An 18,759-nucleotide genomic window follows, 5' to 3' on the forward strand; every position below is an offset into this window, starting at 1 on the left:
ATGGATGTTCTGTTCTGCTAAGGCCTCTGAGGTTTGTGTTGCTCTGTCCCATAAAATCCAACTGAAAACACACTGAAATGTGTGTTTGCCAAGACAAAATGTGTCAAAGGGTATGAATTCTTTTGTAAGGCGATCTGCTTGTAAAGTTGAAATCAGTCCAGAATTCTTCTCTTTGTGTTTTGGTCAACCACAGCTGCCAGGCTATAAACGTTCCTCTTTTGAATTAGGAAGAAAGCAAAGAAAAACGTTCAACAGACGTGGTTGAATCCGACGCTGGATTTGGTTGCAAGACGAGCCGTTTTTAGGCAAAAAATAATAATAAATGAGAGGAATGGTTTCCAAGACGGTTTTTCTTCCACTAAATTCAAAATGCATCTCCTCATGATGCGCTATAGATTAAAAAGATCAACCATAATCTCATCCCTCTTAATACAAGACGGTGCTGTTTGTGCTTTTACTTCTGCCCCGATCAACAGCTGACTGCTGGGCAAGGGGTCGGCCGCCATGGTTAGCTGTCCCCCCCTCTTGGCTGCTTTTGCAAACACAAAGAGGCTGCACACCTTCAGACATGTGTGTGCACGCCTCACCCCCACCCCCCACCCCCATTACACCCCACATGAGACCTCATCCACTTAAGCCCATTTCAGATGCTAGGCACTATACTGGCTTTTTGCTCAATACGCACACACCAGATAAAACATTTACAGATCATATGCACACATGAAAACACACACACACACACACACACGAGCATACTTACATCTACGTAGACACACACATCACATGCAGCAGACACACCACAGAGACTTCCAGTCCCCTCCCCCCCAACTGAATAGTCTGTTCTGACAATCCACAGGACAGCCGGAGCATTGACGTCAGAGGCAGGCCCATGAAAATACAGGGTCCCTGGGGGGTTGAGGGAGTTATGCACATCTTCACAGCTTGGCTTGCAACTAGCTCAACAGCCAAAGAGCATATAACCGCCTCTGTTTACTCTTATACACGTACGTAGGAGAACGCCATGATGAAAAAAAAACAAAAAAACAAAACACACACAGAAGGGTCCACATTTACACAAAGCCTGCCGTGCACAAATTTGTATGCGACTGCAATGCGGCTCATCTCAAATGTGACGTCAATGGACGTCACTGCGCTGTGATCCATTAGGACAAATGTGAGATAGGTGCATAATTTAGGTTAATGGAAATACGAATCACAGCACACCATTTACCTGCCCTGTGCCGTCTTAATCACTGCCTTTTTGAATAACTGCTGTCAAACCGTAGTAGACGCACCCAGAGGAAAGGTTTGTTTCTCCCTCAGACGTCCCTGTTCCCCAGGGAGAAGATGACATCTTTGTTTGTTGCTTAATATTATGACACTTGTTCTGTTTTTTCTTCTTCTTCTGAGACATCATTAGGACACGATGTCAAGTAATCTCTTTGTTTTCATTCCTATCATGTATTTAAAGCTTGGAACAGGTGAATAGTAGTTGCAGTTTGCCTGCAGGAGACCAAATAGTATTTGTTGCATTGGCTGAGGGAGAAAAAAAAAGAAAGAAGTTTAAAAAATTACAAATTTAATCTAGTGGAAAATATTAGCGTGTGAATACAAAAGAGAATAAAGACGTTTTCTTATTTTGTTTTAATGAGACACATTCTACCTACAATAAGGGATGCTTTTTATTTCAGGCTCCTTTTAAAAAGGTATTAAAATGGTTCGTTCTGAAGTCTGGAAAAGATCAGAAGTCTGGCTTGGAAATGAAGAAAGCAACAACGCACTCAGCTGCTCTGACTCAAATTTATGCCTACAGTTCACAGACAGAGCAGTGAGGTTACAGCGGAGAATCGGCCCGAGAGTTTTGGCAACTTCCTGCAATATTGTGCTGTTGCATGGGGGCTATTATTTGTTCTAAGCAAATGATTGAAGAGGAATATTTTATAGATAAATTATATGTCATCGTCAAATACCTGAAACAGATAATATATGAATTTTGCTATTTTCCTGTGGTTACCTCTCTTCTCTTGGGCTCTCTGTAAAAACCTTAAAGGCTAAATACTGTAACGTGAAAAAAATATGACATCCTACAATAGCCTGTGAGTTTTGCAAACATACTTGGATTTATTAATTTTAACAAAACCGAGAAGGTCTATTAAAACTGAAGGAAACAATTTTTTTCTTCCTTTGATTTTTTGCTAAATTTAAACAGCCAATGCAATCACTGGCAAGGAATAAATTAGTACACCCTCACATTTATTCGCACTTAAAAGAGGTCTCAAAATAATTAGAAATAAGCATTTCTACTGTACAGAAAATACACAATCAAAGTAACTGCTAACATGCCCAGGTCTGGTTGACAAAAAACTCGCTGCAGGCAGACTGTGAGATGCTAAAAGAAGTCCCTGAAATCTCTTCAGGGGACTCTTCAGTAACTTTCTTTGGAGGAGAGCAAGAAGGAAAACTTTATTTTCTAAAAAAACACAAAGGCAAAATGTAAACAAATGTATAAAGAGTGGAATAATGTACTAACACTGAATTTTTTGGACATCAGAACGGATGACATGTGCAGCATCAACCAAATTCAACACGTCAGGAAAGGAACCTCATACCAGCAGTAAAACAAGTGTCATGGTTTGGTGATGTTTTGCGGCAGAAAAAACCTGACCGGTCCATCAACATGCAATCTGACTCCTTTGAATTGAAAAAGGCTTCCAGTAAACTGAAAATGTTTTATCATTTATTCTTTTAAAAGGAGAACGATCCAAAACCAATGCAGAAGACACACAAGACAGAAAACAAATCTTCTGCCATGGACATCTCAGTCCTAAAGAAAATATGTGGGACGAGGTGACAGGAAGGGGGCAAAGATCTATAGATTGTGCAAAAGTCTGAATTCTCCAACCTTGGTAGATGTTGGAAAACCTGTAGAAAACAATGAATGATGTGCTTGGGTGAAAAATGTTTCACCTCAAATTGCAGTTGCATTTTTCTACAAAGATCATGACTTTCAAAGAGCAAAAATTACCTATAAAAATATGCATGATCATGTCTGGCAACACTATGTAGATAAACAATGGTTAAACTCAACAGTGAGGTCATTAGATTGTCATTAAATTAAATGATCAACTCGAGAACAGATGAACAAACATACTGTAAGTCTTGTGTTCAAGCGAATGAAATGTTTAGAGATAAACTCAGAAAGTGCAGCTCACCTCACTCATTCACATTTGTTAGGGCTGTCTGCCAACTGGTTTTGTGCTCTCTGCAGTCTGGAGTATTTCCATCATTAATTTGAAGCTTGTTAGCTAAATCAGCTCATTGACACCGTTAGGCCCTCACATGAGCATCTCAACCAAAACCAAAATGAGAGAATGGGCGGGATTAAATTGACTTCTTCTCATGCAAAATGTTACATCGTAGCTCAAAACCTCAATTGAATGCATACAAATCTGTATAAACCATCACGCTCTGCATCATAGTAAAAATAGAGAAGATAAAATGTCTTCTTCTTTTAGAGTTCATTGTCAGGACGGTTGTAGCTAGATGTTCAGAGCACAACGCATTGGTTGTCCCTTTCCTGCCCTCCCCAGTGGAATCTATACCAAACATGATTAACTGGCCGCTGGTGTATTGATAAATACTTTTTCCCACTTTGTAGCCATTAGCTCCAAAAGTCAAATCAATGAGTGGAGTGACAAAAAAAAGCAGCTGATGTTAGCCATTATGGTACTCTAATGGTTATGTACTGTCACAACTGTTTGCAACACGGAGTTCTTTCAAATTTAATAAAAATTAAAAGAACGTGGACGTATTTAAAGTCATAAAAAATGTCTTCAGTGAACCTGTTCTGCACAGTGAACGTAGCATAAGATGCTAAAGTTTACAGTGAATAGAACAGCTCTTAAATGGCTCAGTCCACAGAGAAGTGGACCAAAATGTCTCATTTCTCATAGGACGAAGTTATTATTGTCTTATAATAGATATATAATTAATATGAACAAAACTGTGTATGTGTAAATACTGTTTTTGGACCAAACTGTATCTACAGAAATAATGCAACAGCGGTATGAATGACATGAATCATGACGATAACAGGAATGTGTTTGCTTTTAATAATTGCAGTTTTTATGCATATTTTTCTAATAGGTATGGGAACATCTGAGGTGGAGCATGACAACTCGAGCTCCTACTGCCTGATTACAGCAGGACTGTTGCTCCTTTGTTGTTGTTGGCCGCTCTGATGAGGTGAAATTGGGGGTCTAAGCTGATGCACTTCTGAGTCAGCAGCTGAGGGTAAAGAGTCAAATCTGCGCGTGTGCGTGTGTGTGTGTGTGTGTGTGTGTGTGTGTGTGTGTGTGTGTGTGTGTGTGTGTGTGTGTGTGTGTGTGTGTGTATGCGTGTGGTGGGAAGGTTTGGGTGTACAAAGGCCTGGCATGGTGGAGCACACATTTATAGACACCAGCTGCACACACTGATACAGCGCACAGTCTCTGATTGACAGAGACAAACTTGTGACACACTAAGGATTTCTTTAAGAAAATGCTTTCGTCCATGTTCTAGGACTTAACTTTTTTTATTTTGTGTTCAGATTGGCTGCTATTATTGGTTTTCTCTGGCAGCAAAAAATAGCTTTTATAGAAATAATAAGATTTAAGAAATCCATTATTTCAGAAGTTGTTGTTTTCTCTGGAGTATTGTAACATTTCCTAAGTTGCTGCTAATTTTGGCAGTCCACCATTTCACAGGTTTTGTCTTGTACGATTTTTTCAAGTCAAAGTCATAGTTTATTTATATAGCACATTTACAACAGCCTCAGCTTCCCAACAAATGACATCAGAACTAGATAAATTATAAAACAGAAAATAAAATGAAGTTTAGAAAAACTGGCAGACGATATCAAAAACTAACATGAAGAAAAACCAAAACAGTGTTTAATTTCAGCTGCAGCTATCCATCATTTTGAACAAATGATGGATCAATCCATATGCCCTATCAGGCTTAATGAACCAGTGCTTTAATGTAATTTTCTGAAATATACTCATGGTCAACTGGTTATGTGCCTCAAGTAGGTAATACAGCAGTAGTTTGGCTAAAATGTAGGTCATAAATAAGACCAAATAAGCATCAGAACCACAATCAATAGAATCAGTGTCTTCAGAAAATATAACATCATATGTGTCACATCTGTGATTATGCATCTCTATAAAATACACTACACTGCTAAAAGTATTCGCTTGAGTGACGTCCCATCTTCAATCCATAGGGTAAAGAGTGGAGAACATCCTCTAACTTTTGCATCTGGGCTGTTTAGCTAATAAATTTGCAACGTATTGGCATCTCAAAGAGTTTGAAGAATGTATTGACTAAATCCGAAGTAATCTGAAGCTTCCTGCCAGACATAAAAGACAGACTCATACGGACAAGGAACATAGGGAACCCATAAAAGCTTTCTCCAACTGAAATGCATCAGTTTGAAACCTGAGCTTGGCATCACATTAAGTCATAACCTGCTTTCCCTGGAACGAACGCAGCGTTTTTATTCACAAAGCCTGAACAGGAAATGTGAAAGGTGTGAGTAAAGTAAACAAAACTTACTTATAACTTATAAAGCAGGATGCTGCGTGTCAGTGTTGTAATTCCTTGATACATGTTTGATGTAAAATTGTTGAAGAACAGCCGTTTTTCCTTTAAATGTGTTTATATTTAATACCTGCACGAGGCTGATGTGGTCTGGGAGCTACGTAAAAGTTCATATGTGCATCACTAAAAAGCAGAAACAGGATGAGAAGCCGCATGAGTGTGCGCTCTGATGTCAATGTACCGATACAAACAACACTGTGGGTATTACAGCTCATATGCTTCATTTCTCTTGAAAAGTGAGACAACTAAAACAGTTTTCAAGTGTGCAAATGCATGCCTTTGGTATGTTGTAGGGTAGACAAATAAACTGAAGTGATCTGGTATTTATCTTATAATGTACACCTATAGAAAGAACGAGTTTCTGTATTCTCAAGTTTAATTTTTCATGAGTTTCAATAAAAACCTGAACATTGAGTACAAATTATTACACTTTATTTGCTTCAATTGCAATGAGGTCTTTCGCACATTATGAAACACAATCCTGCAGTTGGCTTCAGATTTTTGGGATGTTACGTGGAGGCATTTCAGTGCCGCTTTGGCATGGCAACTCAAATGGATCAATACCATTTCAAAATCAATTCATACTTGTCAAACAGTGTTAGTGTAGTGTCCTGCATTAGATGCACATTATTTACACTATGTTGGAAAAGCTGCAAGGTTCTGCAATTTCCAATAAAACCAGTTTTAATGGATTACCTGGCATTTCAACCAGAACCAGATGAAGAACAGGTCCAGTTCAGATGAATTTAAAGCCAGTAAAGTAGTGAGATTATATTTATTTTTTATTTCTGAATGTTTTCTTTCAGATGTTAAGTATCAAATATATAAAAAGCAAGTCATTTAAGGTATAATAAATCAATGTAAACATCACTGCACTTACTATGCGATGTCTTTTGACTCCGATTTGTGTGTTTGGGTTGATGCAATCACAACAGGCACAGGAGTTAAAGTAGATAAATATTATCCCGAGCAAGCTTTTTTTTCAGAAGGATGGATTTTATCTCAATTAAATGATTATTTACGATAAAATAGCTAAGTCAACATATAAACTGACCATGGCATCTTAATGTGTTTAATTTGTTTTACAGGTTATCTTTGCAAGTAGCTTTAATGTAAGTTAGTTGTATAAAATTTTCACCGGCAACAATATTAAGAAGCAAAATTTGCTTTGTGTTAAATTTTGAACGAACAACAAGGGATGTGACAAAACAGGTTTGCTTTGGTTCATAGTGGAAGTGAATAAATACATTAGTGCAGGTCTGCAGATGTTGAGCACTGTAGATTTCTTCAGCTGTAAATCAGACCCTTCAGAGGGAATGGAAAATGCCAGTTTTTGTTTCCATTACCTTTTACAACCCAGAACTCTGTGTCTTGATTTAGTTAATAATTTTATAGCCCAATAAATGAGAACTGCTCAAGCAGGGAAAACATTTTCCTTTTCTTCCTTTCTTTGTTTCTCCTTTTTTTCTCTCTTTCTTTGTGTAAACAACTTAGCAACGCTAAAGTGCGCAGTATTTTCATATAACACTGTTTTCATTTAAGGACTGTTCAACATATAATCACACAGAACCTGGGATAGCAGAAAATTAAAGACCTAAAGAATTTAACTGTGCATTTTAATAGTAATTCATCACTGAAACTTATAAAAGTATTCATTCCCCTTCATTTGACCATTTTTGCTGGGTTGCAGCCAAAAACAATTATGCATTTAAATAAGAATGCGCAGAGGTGAAAATAATGGTGGTGTATCCAGTAAGTGTGCTAATAATTTGTTCAAATTTCCCTACTCACAAAGAATGAAAAGGTCTGTAATTTTCATTATAGGTACACCTCAACTTTTAGAGATAGAACAATAAAAAAACAAACAGAATATCATATTGTATAACTTTTAAATATTTATTGCTATTTTGTTGCATGTTATAGATATTTAATCACAACCAACTAGCAGTAATTTTGACTCTCAAAGACCTGCTAGTTTGTTTTTTAGAAGCCTTTCTATCCTCCGCTCATTACTTGTATTAATTGCCCCTGTTTGATCTTATTGTCTGTATAAAACACACCTGTCAATCAGACTTCAACTTCTCTACCATGGAACAGACCAGAGCAATTGGCTACAGGGTACCAGAAAGAAAATGACAGGAGGCCGGTGTGGTCAACAGGACAACAGGCAAACATGTTGGTGAGAAGACAACTGGTGCAGCAAATATTAGAAAATGGAAGAAACTTAAGATGACTGTCAGTCTCCTGCTGACTGAGGCTCCAAGGAAGATCTGGCCCTGTGGGGAATCAATGATCATGAGAAAGGTGAGGGATCAGCCCTGAACTACACAGGGGGGGGACCTGGTCAATGACCTGAAGAGAGCTGGAGCCTCAATCTTAAAGGTTGCCGTAGCAACATGCTGCGCATAGATTGAAATGCTGCAAGCCAGTGCATGCCCAGGTCAATCTGAAGGGTGTCAGGAGGCAATAGGAGGCATGGGAGAAGGTCACAGGGTCAGATGAGAACAAAGTAAAACTTTTTGGTGTAAACTTCACTTGGAAGAAGAAGAAGAAGAAGGATGAGTACAGCCCCATGAAAACGATCACTACAGTGAAGCATGGGGGTGGAAGCATCATGCTTTGGTAGTGCTTTTCTGCAAAGGGCACAGGGCGACTGCACTTTGTCAATTAGAGGGTGGATGGGGTCAGGTATTGTGAGATACTGGGCATAAATGTCTTTCCCTCAGACCCAAAACACACAGCCAGAAATTACTAAGAAATTACTCCGTAAGAAGGATTTCAAGAAGCTGGAGTGGCCTAGCTGGTCCCCAGACCTGATCCCAGTGGAAAACCACTGGAAGGACTTGAAGCTCTGTGCTGAAACCTGAAAGATCTGGAGAAGGTCTGTACAGAGGGCAAAAATATCCACACTGTGCAAACCTGGAACAATTTGAACTGGAAACAAAGGTTTTTGCACCTAACATTAGGTTTTATTTTTCTATTGTATCAAATACTCATTTTATTCCATAAAATGCTAATCAATTGTTTAAAAATTTATACATTTCAGCATTTTTGCTTTTGATTTCAGAAATGAAATCAAGCATAACTAATTGAACATAACACAGTACAACTGCACACCTACATAGACATGAGCGCCCATCTAAACTAATGGGCAGGATAAGGAGAGCATTAAACTCTGAAGCAGCCAAGAGCCCCATGGTGACTCTGGAAGAGCTGCAGAGATCAGCAGCTCAGGAGAGATAATCTGTTGGGAGAAAGTAGGAGTGAAACGATTAATCAGATTAATTGTGATGAATATTCAACTAATTTAGTAATCGATTCACCATTATCTGGAGTATACAGACTAAAAAAGGAAAATTGCTGAAACAATCATACTCATAGCAGATATTAAGTCAAAGTGGTACAAAAATATATACACGTTGCACTAAATATTAGAAGAGCTGATATGTTCTACCCAGAACTCATCTAGATTTAACAGGATCATATTCTGTAAAACAAAATCTCCTAAGCACCTTTTTCTATCAAGTTATTAATTTCTTAATCCAAAAAAATGGTCAAAAGATCAACCCCTCACTGTATTAAGACTAGCAGAAAGTGCTGAACTCAACATATGTTGATGTTAAAAGTAGTTTTTTAGTTCCAGATGCATCCTTTGCTACAAATGATCCATGGGCTAGAGTGGCCCAGTCAAAGTTTAGACTTCTGAATCTGTGGTAACAAAACCGACACACACAATCGCCCTTCATCAAATTTCCCAGGGAAATGAGAGCAAATTTCGGTGATTAGCAGAGCTGGGAGAGGCCATAAAGAGGACGACAGCATAAAGGAACATCTACGTTTGAATACTTTTGGAATCTCATTTGCATTCTGCAATGCTGACAATGCAGTTATTTCAGGAGCAAAGGGGTTCAAATAATGCTGGCAAATAAGAAGGAGAACTGATTTTGATCACGGCGGCTGGGAGAGAACACGCTCACAACACCGGACAGGTGGTGCAGCTTTCCAACGCCGTGTGAGTGGAGCTGCAGAAAGCACATAAATCAAAGGGAAAGAAATGTGCGAAAGAAAAAAGAAAAAAAAAACTCAATGAAAAAAGTGCACAGGGGTGGCGGTGGCTGTGGTGGTGGTGATGGCTGGTTATAGCGGCGGTGGTGGTTGTGTAGGGTGGAGAGGAGGGGGGTGCATTTGCGTCAGAGCCGTAGCCAATGAAGTCAGAGATAGGGCAGGCTCGAGCAAGGAGATGCTGTTACTGCCACTCACAGGAACCCGCTTGGGCCTCATGTCCTCCACATCACAGCGCTGGCGCAAATTATGTCTGCCTGAGCGTCTGTGACACATGCATGCACAGTAAAATGTAATTTATGCGCATTACACACATGTTCTGCATGGCTCTCCTGGACTGAAATCAGCCTGCCGGTAAATCTCTGTGGAAGATTTTACCCGGAGTTTGTCTGGGGAAATTGATGAGAATTAGCTCCACATACCCTGAGTTACATGAGTCTTTAAAAAGCAACACATTGTTTATTTATAAGCAGCTAATACAATGTAGGATTGTTGTTTTATGTTTCAAAAAAGCAGCAAAGACACCAGTGTGACCGTGGATATGATATTAGTGTTATACAATGTGTTTTGTGGGAGGTGTCTCAAATGGAAATAATCAAATTTAATTTGATCAAAAATGTAATTTCTACAAAAAACCCCCCAAAAAAACAAAAAGAGGAAGGAACGAGACAGCGGCATAGCTATATAAAAACCCCACCCTGCTTTCATTTTTTCTGTCTTTGACGTGCGTCTCGCCACACATCCGTCACAGATGTAAATTCTGGGTTTTTAGATTAGCAGTTTGTGTTTCTGTTGGCACCGGTGCTGACCCAGATTATTACATCTGTAATTCTAGAGGATGATGAGATGATGATGATGAGCATGTGGTCAGAGCTCCGTGTGGGAAGGGGAGAAAGAAAGAAAGAAACAAAAATTGCTCATTTGCTTTGCCGATGTCATGAAATCAAGCAAAAATGTATCATTGTGTAAATCTTAAGCTCCAAAAAAAAGAAATAAATAAACAAGAGGAAAACAGGGAAGTCAAATTTGCTTCCTCTAATGTGCTCAGAATGTGTTTCACCATAAAGGATCTGTTGCTGATCTTGAACAAAACGTGGGTTTAAAGAGTGTTTCACTTTGCTTTTTTTTTTTTGCTTTTTTCTGTGGCGTTAACAAAAGAGAATCAGCTGCAGCTCCACTCGCAGAAAACACATCGTGCAGCTGATGACGCAAGCAGGAGACATGAGCCGTGACCTCATCCGCTCCTCATCAAACCGTTACTCTGCTCTCTACCTCACATACACACGCGTACACACACCCGCACATGTAATACTGAGTTGGTGTTGGCTTTGAAGAGGCATCCATTCTCCTTCAGTGCTATATGATGCAGTTGCTTTGCTTGCTGAACACACACACACACACACACACACTGATGTGCTAACCATGACTTGGCCTGCAGCAGACCTTCTGCTAAACACATGCTGGGACCGTTACTGATGCACATGATTGGTGTGTATTTTTGCATTTTACAAAGAAAATGTGAGCACACTGAGGTACATGTACAAAATTATTCCTGTTAATATTATTATAATTATTACTATTATTGCGGCAACAATAGCAGTAAAATATAATAACAATAATGCTTAGCAATAGCAATAATTAATAATAATGTTGTAATCACCATAATTAATCATTTAAATAATATATTAATAATTATGATTAGTTTTATTATATTATTGTAGCAGTGGTGCTTTTTTGAAGCAAAAAGAAATAAAAATACTGATTTTATTTTAAATATATACTGTATATATCTTGTTGGCTGAATAGGTTTACTACAGTTAAATATAGTTGAATAAATTGTTATATATAGGACAGCACAAAGTGCTGTATTTTCTTGTAAGATATTAATGACCCTCAAACTTGATCACACTTAAACAAAGTATTAGATTTTTTTAAAAAATATTGTCACAACAATCTGAAAAGTGTGCTGTGCTGATGTATTCAGTTATTTTTAAAGTGAGATCCCTAAACCAAATCCAGTAGAACCAAAAAACTAACATTTTATTTGAAGGAACTGTGGAGGAGATGCACAGATTTACAGCTCAGGTTGGAGAATCTGCCAACACATCAACTATACTTATGCACAAATCTGGTCTTTATTAAAAAGCGTTAAGAAGTTAGTTATTATTTCTGTTTGCAGAGGGAGACAGCAAACAAACATGTGGAAATAGGTGCTCTGCTCAGAGGGAATACTAAACCTTTTGGGCTACATGCAAAATGCCAGGCCTATCAGAGCACATCACCCTGAACACACCATGCAAACCACACAACATGGTGATGGCAGCAACATGCCGTCACTTCACTTTTCTTCAACATGGCAGAAAGTAAAAAGGGCTGAATACAAAAGCATGCCACACATTTCAGATTTTTATTTGTAAAATATGTTGAAAATTATTCAGCATTTTCCCTTAACTTTATACTACTTTTCAAAGGTCTGATTAAAAAAAAAATCATGTGGTTGCAATTTTATGGTTGCAAATGGGTCAAAGCTGAAGACAAGAATTGTCTTGCAATGTCAAGACAATTTCTGCATGTCAAAGTTCTATTTTAAAATACAGAACTTTGAATGCCTTCGTAAAATAATAAATTAATTTCGGCTTCAAAAATATTGTAAACAAAAGAGGGAAAAAAAAGAATTAGTTTTGCAGCTGCTGGTCTGAGAAGCAGCTGGTTTCCTGCAACCCTCATCCGAAACCAAACAAAGTCCGTATGAATCATAAGTCAGAATATGGGTGCTGACGTAGAGGCCCGTCGATTTCTCTGCACAGCACACATCAGCACAGGCTGAGGTGGCCAAGCAGCCAGACGCCAGGTCTGCCTGTTTACTGATAACACATGGACACAGTCCATTCATGATCTTAAGCCTACCACACACATACACACACACTGACCAGCCTCGTCATTTGCCCCTGCCTCAACCTGAACTCCTTTTGATAAGCTGTAACAACACTTTTATAGCTCCGGCTTTAATTGCTGCAACTTTGTGCTTGCTTTTTAATAGAGTCAAAATGAGAAGAAACAAACTCAACATTATGGGTCAACACTTTTGTCAGCAAATCAATAAAACTTTTTATCTGTCTTTTATTGATTCATAAAAACTCAGATAATAAAGCTTCATTTAAAATTAGGGCACTTATAAATCTGCCACATTGTGGGAGACTTTACACATTTGTCACAAAGATTAGAAATAAAGCTGCTAATAAAAACAATATAACAACCATAAACCGTGAAAGTCTTGCTTTGATGCTTTAAAGATGAAGCTCCGAGATGCTTCGTCTTTATACTTTAGCACCACCTAGTGTCTGTCTGTGGGAGGACATGAAATGAAGAAGTTAAAAGCTTTTAATAACACACTAAAGACACTAAATATAACAAAACAGGAAAGAAAATGCTCTTTCCAGGTGTAACTTAATTCTTGGATTTGCACTGAACTCAGATTATTCTAATCCCAGATTGTCAGAAACAACCATTTTTTCCTGTTAACAGGAACCATTTTGAAATTTATGGAACAACATATAAGGCAACTATTTCTCAACTATCTCTGGCATTACTTAACAAATATGAGACAAAATATTAGGAATGCTACACTACATAGCCAAAAGCATTGACTCAATGCAACAAATAATTTAATTTGGGTGTCCCAATTACTTCCATGGCTGCAGCTCTATGAAATCAAGCACCTACATCTGCAAAAACACATCTGTGAAAGAACAGGTCGATCTTTGATGGCATCCTGCAACTTTTAGAAGTCTGGTCCAACACACCTGAGTCAAATGACTGAATCAGCTTGATAAAGCTTTTCAGATTAATACTTTCTGATTAATCTGTTTCATTCGGTTTCACCTATACAGGTAAATCTTTGGGTTTTATTGTTTGAAATAGACATGAAAAATTACAATACGCTGAAACAGACAATAATCCGTACAATTTATGCAAGAAATTAACATTAAACAACATTTTTGTATCTATTACCTGTTTTACTCACTAAATAGTTTCAGAACTAAATAAAGAATATTAATTTAAAATTATTCTGATTTGTAAAACCTTAAGCTTGGCTGGGATATCAGGTCATTTGCACAGCTGTGATGATTATCAATTCACAAGGAGTCGGGGGACGCAGTCGGTACCCAAGGGTGGCCCTGTAATTGACAGGTTCACGCTGCACAGTAAGAGGAGAGACAAAAACGCTTTGTTGTCCTGATATGAATCTGAATGCTCCGGCCTCTACACCTCTTCTGGCCAGGACATGAATATCTGAGCAAACAAAAACCATTGCCATGAGAAAATACAAGCTTGAGTGTTCAGATGTTCTAGTGAATGAGGCAGCGACGGCAACACAGCGGCTGGCCTTGTTTTAGATGCAGATATAGAGGATCTCTCAGCAAATTAAGAAAGGCTGTCATTTATTTCAACAACTGATTCAAAAAAGTAAAATAATTACATAATTTAATAATTAAAACATTTAATTATTAAAATTAATATTAAAAACCTCAAACGTAATAGATTTTACCATTGAGGAAAATTCGGTGGAAGGAAAAAATGTGGTAGATAAATGTATTCCGGTAGCTACACGCCGTAATTATGAACATTATCAACATTAACAGAAATAAATGCTCAAAATTAATGTATGAAACATATTAGTTTCACTTTTTGAGTTAAATGACTGAAATATTTTTACAATTATGAAGACACTTGCATTTGCAATGTCCACAAAGTTTGTTTTTTTGATTTAGCTTGAGCAAATCCAAATGTTTCTTCAGGATACTGTTATTTAAATAATCTATTTAACATACTGGTTGTGTGATGGTGCATTTTTTGTTTTCTCATACATATTATCCAAGCATGATGCCACATTTAAGTTAGATTTAAAATCCGAATTTGCTATATTACTGTGCTTCTTTCAGTAAACCGCAGTGACCTAATCAACATAAAAGCACAACAGAGGCCAAACATTTGAGTGGGAGGGGTTCAATGGGTGTTTACCCGCTGAGGAGTCACAGATGCCCCTCACAGTTGGAGAAGGAAGCTCTTTGCTCTCTCCTGCGTAAGCCAAGGGAAACTCTGATTTGGGCAAGGAGCCCAGCAGCAAAACACAGGGCCGAGGAAGCAGGTCGTATCTTCACCACAAACCGAAGGCAAAACCGACCAGAACGTCTGCAAAGTCCAGAATGGCATCTGACTAAGTTGGTAACGACGTACACAGAACATCAGATCATATAGGAAAGCTCTGCTACGTTTGTTAGAAATGAATGCTTGTACTGCAGAGTTGATTCTTGCATTGAAATTTAAATTTGATCCAACAAGCTACCAACTTTACAAAGTTCAGCCTCTAACCATTAACCTTTAGTTTATGAAACTAGAATTTATGTTAATTTACTGATTTGTCTAATTTTTTAAAGTTTTCTGGGTACAAAATCAGCGCTTGAAGCAGTAAGATAGAAACAAACATCAATATAACACTCTGATTAATGACACAGAGGTTCATTTTAATTCTAATTTCTGAGCTGCACGTTTCAATTTGTTTTTCCTTTTGACTTTTCCTCAGCAGCTTTTGTGTACTTTCTAGTTTATTTTCTGTGATGACCTGGTGAGAACTTATTTGACCTCTTTGGTGCTTTTTAGATTTGTAATTTGATCTTTTCATGCCTGACTTATCCATTTTAAAGACCTCACCGGACTGCATTGATATAAGAAATCAGGGACGGCACAGTTTCTCTTTGTCAAACACAAATAAAAACAATCTTCTGCTGAACCTCTACACTTAGATTTGACATCACTGAACACATTTTTATCTAAGTAAGATGTACATTTGTTTACATGGTGATGAAGATGTTTGTTCTATGTATGTAATGTTGATATATTGATTAATATCTGTTCATTTGTCCTCTCTGTGCCACTGTAGCAAAGAAAGGTTGTAGTCAGTTATAGTTTTTCCAGCACACTTCATACAAGCTGGCACAACTCCCTGGGTTTAAGGTGACATTGTTCTTGATTTTGAAACACCTCTTAACCAATATGGCTGCTCTAACTGCTGAGATTTGTCTAAAGATGCAGATTGAAAATGAAAAATTATTACACTTTGAACCCATTAAGCAGCTAACGATGATGCTGCACTGTGTTTCATCAAGTCAACAGGACGTTTTAGAGCACTTTCTGCTTCCCTTTCCTAACAATCTTAAAGGAAATGTTGATTTAATTTTCCATCAGGACTTGATTGTTGAAAAAAGAGGAAAGACACAGAAAAGCAACATGCCCTTCATTAGCACAACAGATGAAGCCTGGCGCAGCTCTGAAAAAGTTTCAAAGTTTTCAGTTTAACAGAAAACAGTGACATCTGGTGGCCAATTAAAGCCATAGCAGGAATAACTGATGGCTTCGTCTGATTGTACTCTGATTATGTTTTGTTCATTTATACAACCTAATTATTATGTCATAATGTTAATTATTATGCATAATGAGCCAATTATTATGTCTCATTATGCATGAGAATGAGCTAAATGTTATCTTTTATAATAATTTTAATAAAAGAAAACTTCATTTCTGTATTTCAAACCAACTGAGCACAAAGTGGACTGACAATGACATTCACTTATAACTTATAAATGTTTTCTCATATGTGAAATAATCTGTCAGAGAAACTAGTACTTCTGAAATCAATGTTGAGGAATTGTTTACTTACAGCAAGCTTTTGTATCTTGCTCAAAAGCTACTTGTTAGTTAGTTTTCTCTTATTTTAAATGTACTAAGATATTTGCAATAAAATGAAAGATTTGGATTTGGTAAGATTTAGTGTTTTTCCAGTATAGTTTTCAGTTCCTACATCTGCTGTAAGGCAAAATAAATGCAGTAGAAAAACTATCCAAAGAAGAAAATACCATATTTGGTTTGAAACAACCTCACATATTATTGACTGTTGGTGGTTTATTTTAATCAAACCACCAAAAATATTCATCAGGAGTCCAAATGTAACTCCATTAGATGGTTCGTAATGTGAATCCCACCTTCAAAACTGAGTAAAGACAAACTCGATCTCCAATTTAAAACCAGTTTTCCACTTCAACATATTTTTCTCCAACAGAATGAAGAGCAAACTGAGCCGACCTCCATCTTCCTCTTTAACTCTGCTGACACACTGAGGATTTCTGCTTTATTCTGTAGCTAAAATCTAAATCTGTTGTCTCACAATTGTGACCCCACAGGGGACTAAGAGGAGATTAAAAAACGTAATCCTCTGCATCAAAATTTATTTTTCCAGAAATAAAGATCCTGGTACCACTTCAACGTATCTGTAGCTCCTGTCATGAACACACTCCGACTGCATGGGTATATATAGGATATTTTGGAGACACTGGGTTACTGAATCAATGTGATTAGTGTTGGGTTATCTGTCAATTGATGAAATGACTACATCCTTTATGGGTTTTATTCATCTACATCCATAAAATGTCAAGTTGGCAACCTCCGTTATTTTTTTCCGTTTTAATTTCTCAATTTTTCTTTTCACAATTTATCACACAACAACCAGAAATGTCATGAATATGTTCGGATATAAATCAGGGATGGTAACTCGTGTCTTAAAGAATTTGGGCTGTTGTTCCTTTAGGGAGGTAAACCTTTGTGTAGATTAACATTTGCCCTGATTTATCTCCATGCATCTAAACATCAGCTCTGACAAACTCTCCTCTTCCTATTGAAGAAAATCAACCCCAAAGCATAATTCTGCCAGCACCATGTTTCCCCATGTCGATGGTGTGTTCAGGCAGAAATAGAGTGTTTGCTTTTTTTCCCCTCATTCTTGAAGACCAAAAAGTTACATTTTTGTCTTTTCTGACCAGAAAACCTTCTCCCACATGTTTGCGTGTGGCTGCTGCTCATGTAACGGCTTGTTTTTATTTATCTCTGTGAATCAGTTACTCCTCTGTGCCATGGACTGATCCTTGGGGATGATATGGTACTCAGAATGAAATTTAATTATGAAACTTCTCCATAAACCTATCTGCTACGTTCCTTTCTAGTCATGACGGTATTTGTTCAGTAATTATCTTGATAACGATGTATGAACCCCTTTATTGTCACAAATTCACCTGAAACCACCACACAATCTAAATGGCTGATGTATAACACTAATGCCTGTTGATCTAAAACATACCACATTAAATGGCACAGATTGTGTGTTGAATTCAAATAAACAATCAAAGATGATAAATGTTTTTATTTTTATATAGACTCGCGTTAGGCGGTTCAACTACATCCTTCTGAAGGCAATTAGCATGTATCAGAGCTAGAAGGGGGATGAAAAGCAATGCACGCCACACTTTTCAGATTTATTTGCAAAAAAAACCTTTTGGAAAATCATGTGTAATTTTTATTCCACTTCACAATCACGTGCTACTTTGTGATGGTCTGTAATATTCGGCTCCAACTCGCTCAGGTGTTAAGAAATGCAAGCCATTCATACACATGCGCCCTCCGAACAGTTTAACTTTTAAACAGCCGTCTCTCTTACCTTGCTGCTCGCTGCTCCGTGCCGGGGGGGATTCCTGGATGCCCTGGTCATCAGGACCTTTCCGTTTCTTCGACATCTGCCGCTCCCCTGTTCCAGTGATGGACCGATGCGCCGCCGAGTCTTGTGTTTATCTACCCGTACAGCTGCTAATAGCGCGAGATACGTTCAACCGGCGGGATATAAAACACATTTAACAGTCTTGGGGAAGCGAGACAAGAGATGCGAGGAAATTTCAGCCGCATTCATTCAGATCCCGTCTCTGCTGTGAGCCTCTTTCGGCGCGCAAAGTTGCCGAGCACCGGCCAAGCGGGCATCTGGAGACTCGGTAAGGCATGGAGCCGATCAGCTCTTGCAGCTATTCACTAATAATCGGACAAGATGATTTCACAGGATTGTCCACGGCTTATTTTTTTTTCCCTTCGTCTTCTTCTAGTCAGATGAGATGGGGAAAATTTGCAACCGAAGAGATTTTGTGGATCACGTGTGTCGCTCTCGGATTATGCTTGGACTCT

General features: G+C 38.0%; 1 protein-coding gene across 1 annotated transcript in view; it reads right to left on the reverse strand.

The window, feature by feature from the left end:
- pde10a (phosphodiesterase 10A) overlaps positions 1 to 18,759 on the reverse strand; it is a 97,709-nt gene extending 78,950 nt beyond the window's left edge. The window contains exon 1 of the mRNA XM_023327417.1: positions 18,248 to 18,759. Coding sequence (XP_023183185.1) covers positions 18,248 to 18,323 — 76 coding nt within the window. The 5' untranslated portion in view covers positions 18,324 to 18,759. The remainder of the gene's footprint in view (positions 1 to 18,247) is intronic.

Source organism: Xiphophorus maculatus, chromosome 22 (assembly GCF_002775205.1).
Source record: "Xiphophorus maculatus strain JP 163 A chromosome 22, X_maculatus-5.0-male, whole genome shotgun sequence".
In the NCBI taxonomy this organism is placed as follows: Eukaryota; Metazoa; Chordata; class Actinopteri; order Cyprinodontiformes; family Poeciliidae; genus Xiphophorus; species Xiphophorus maculatus.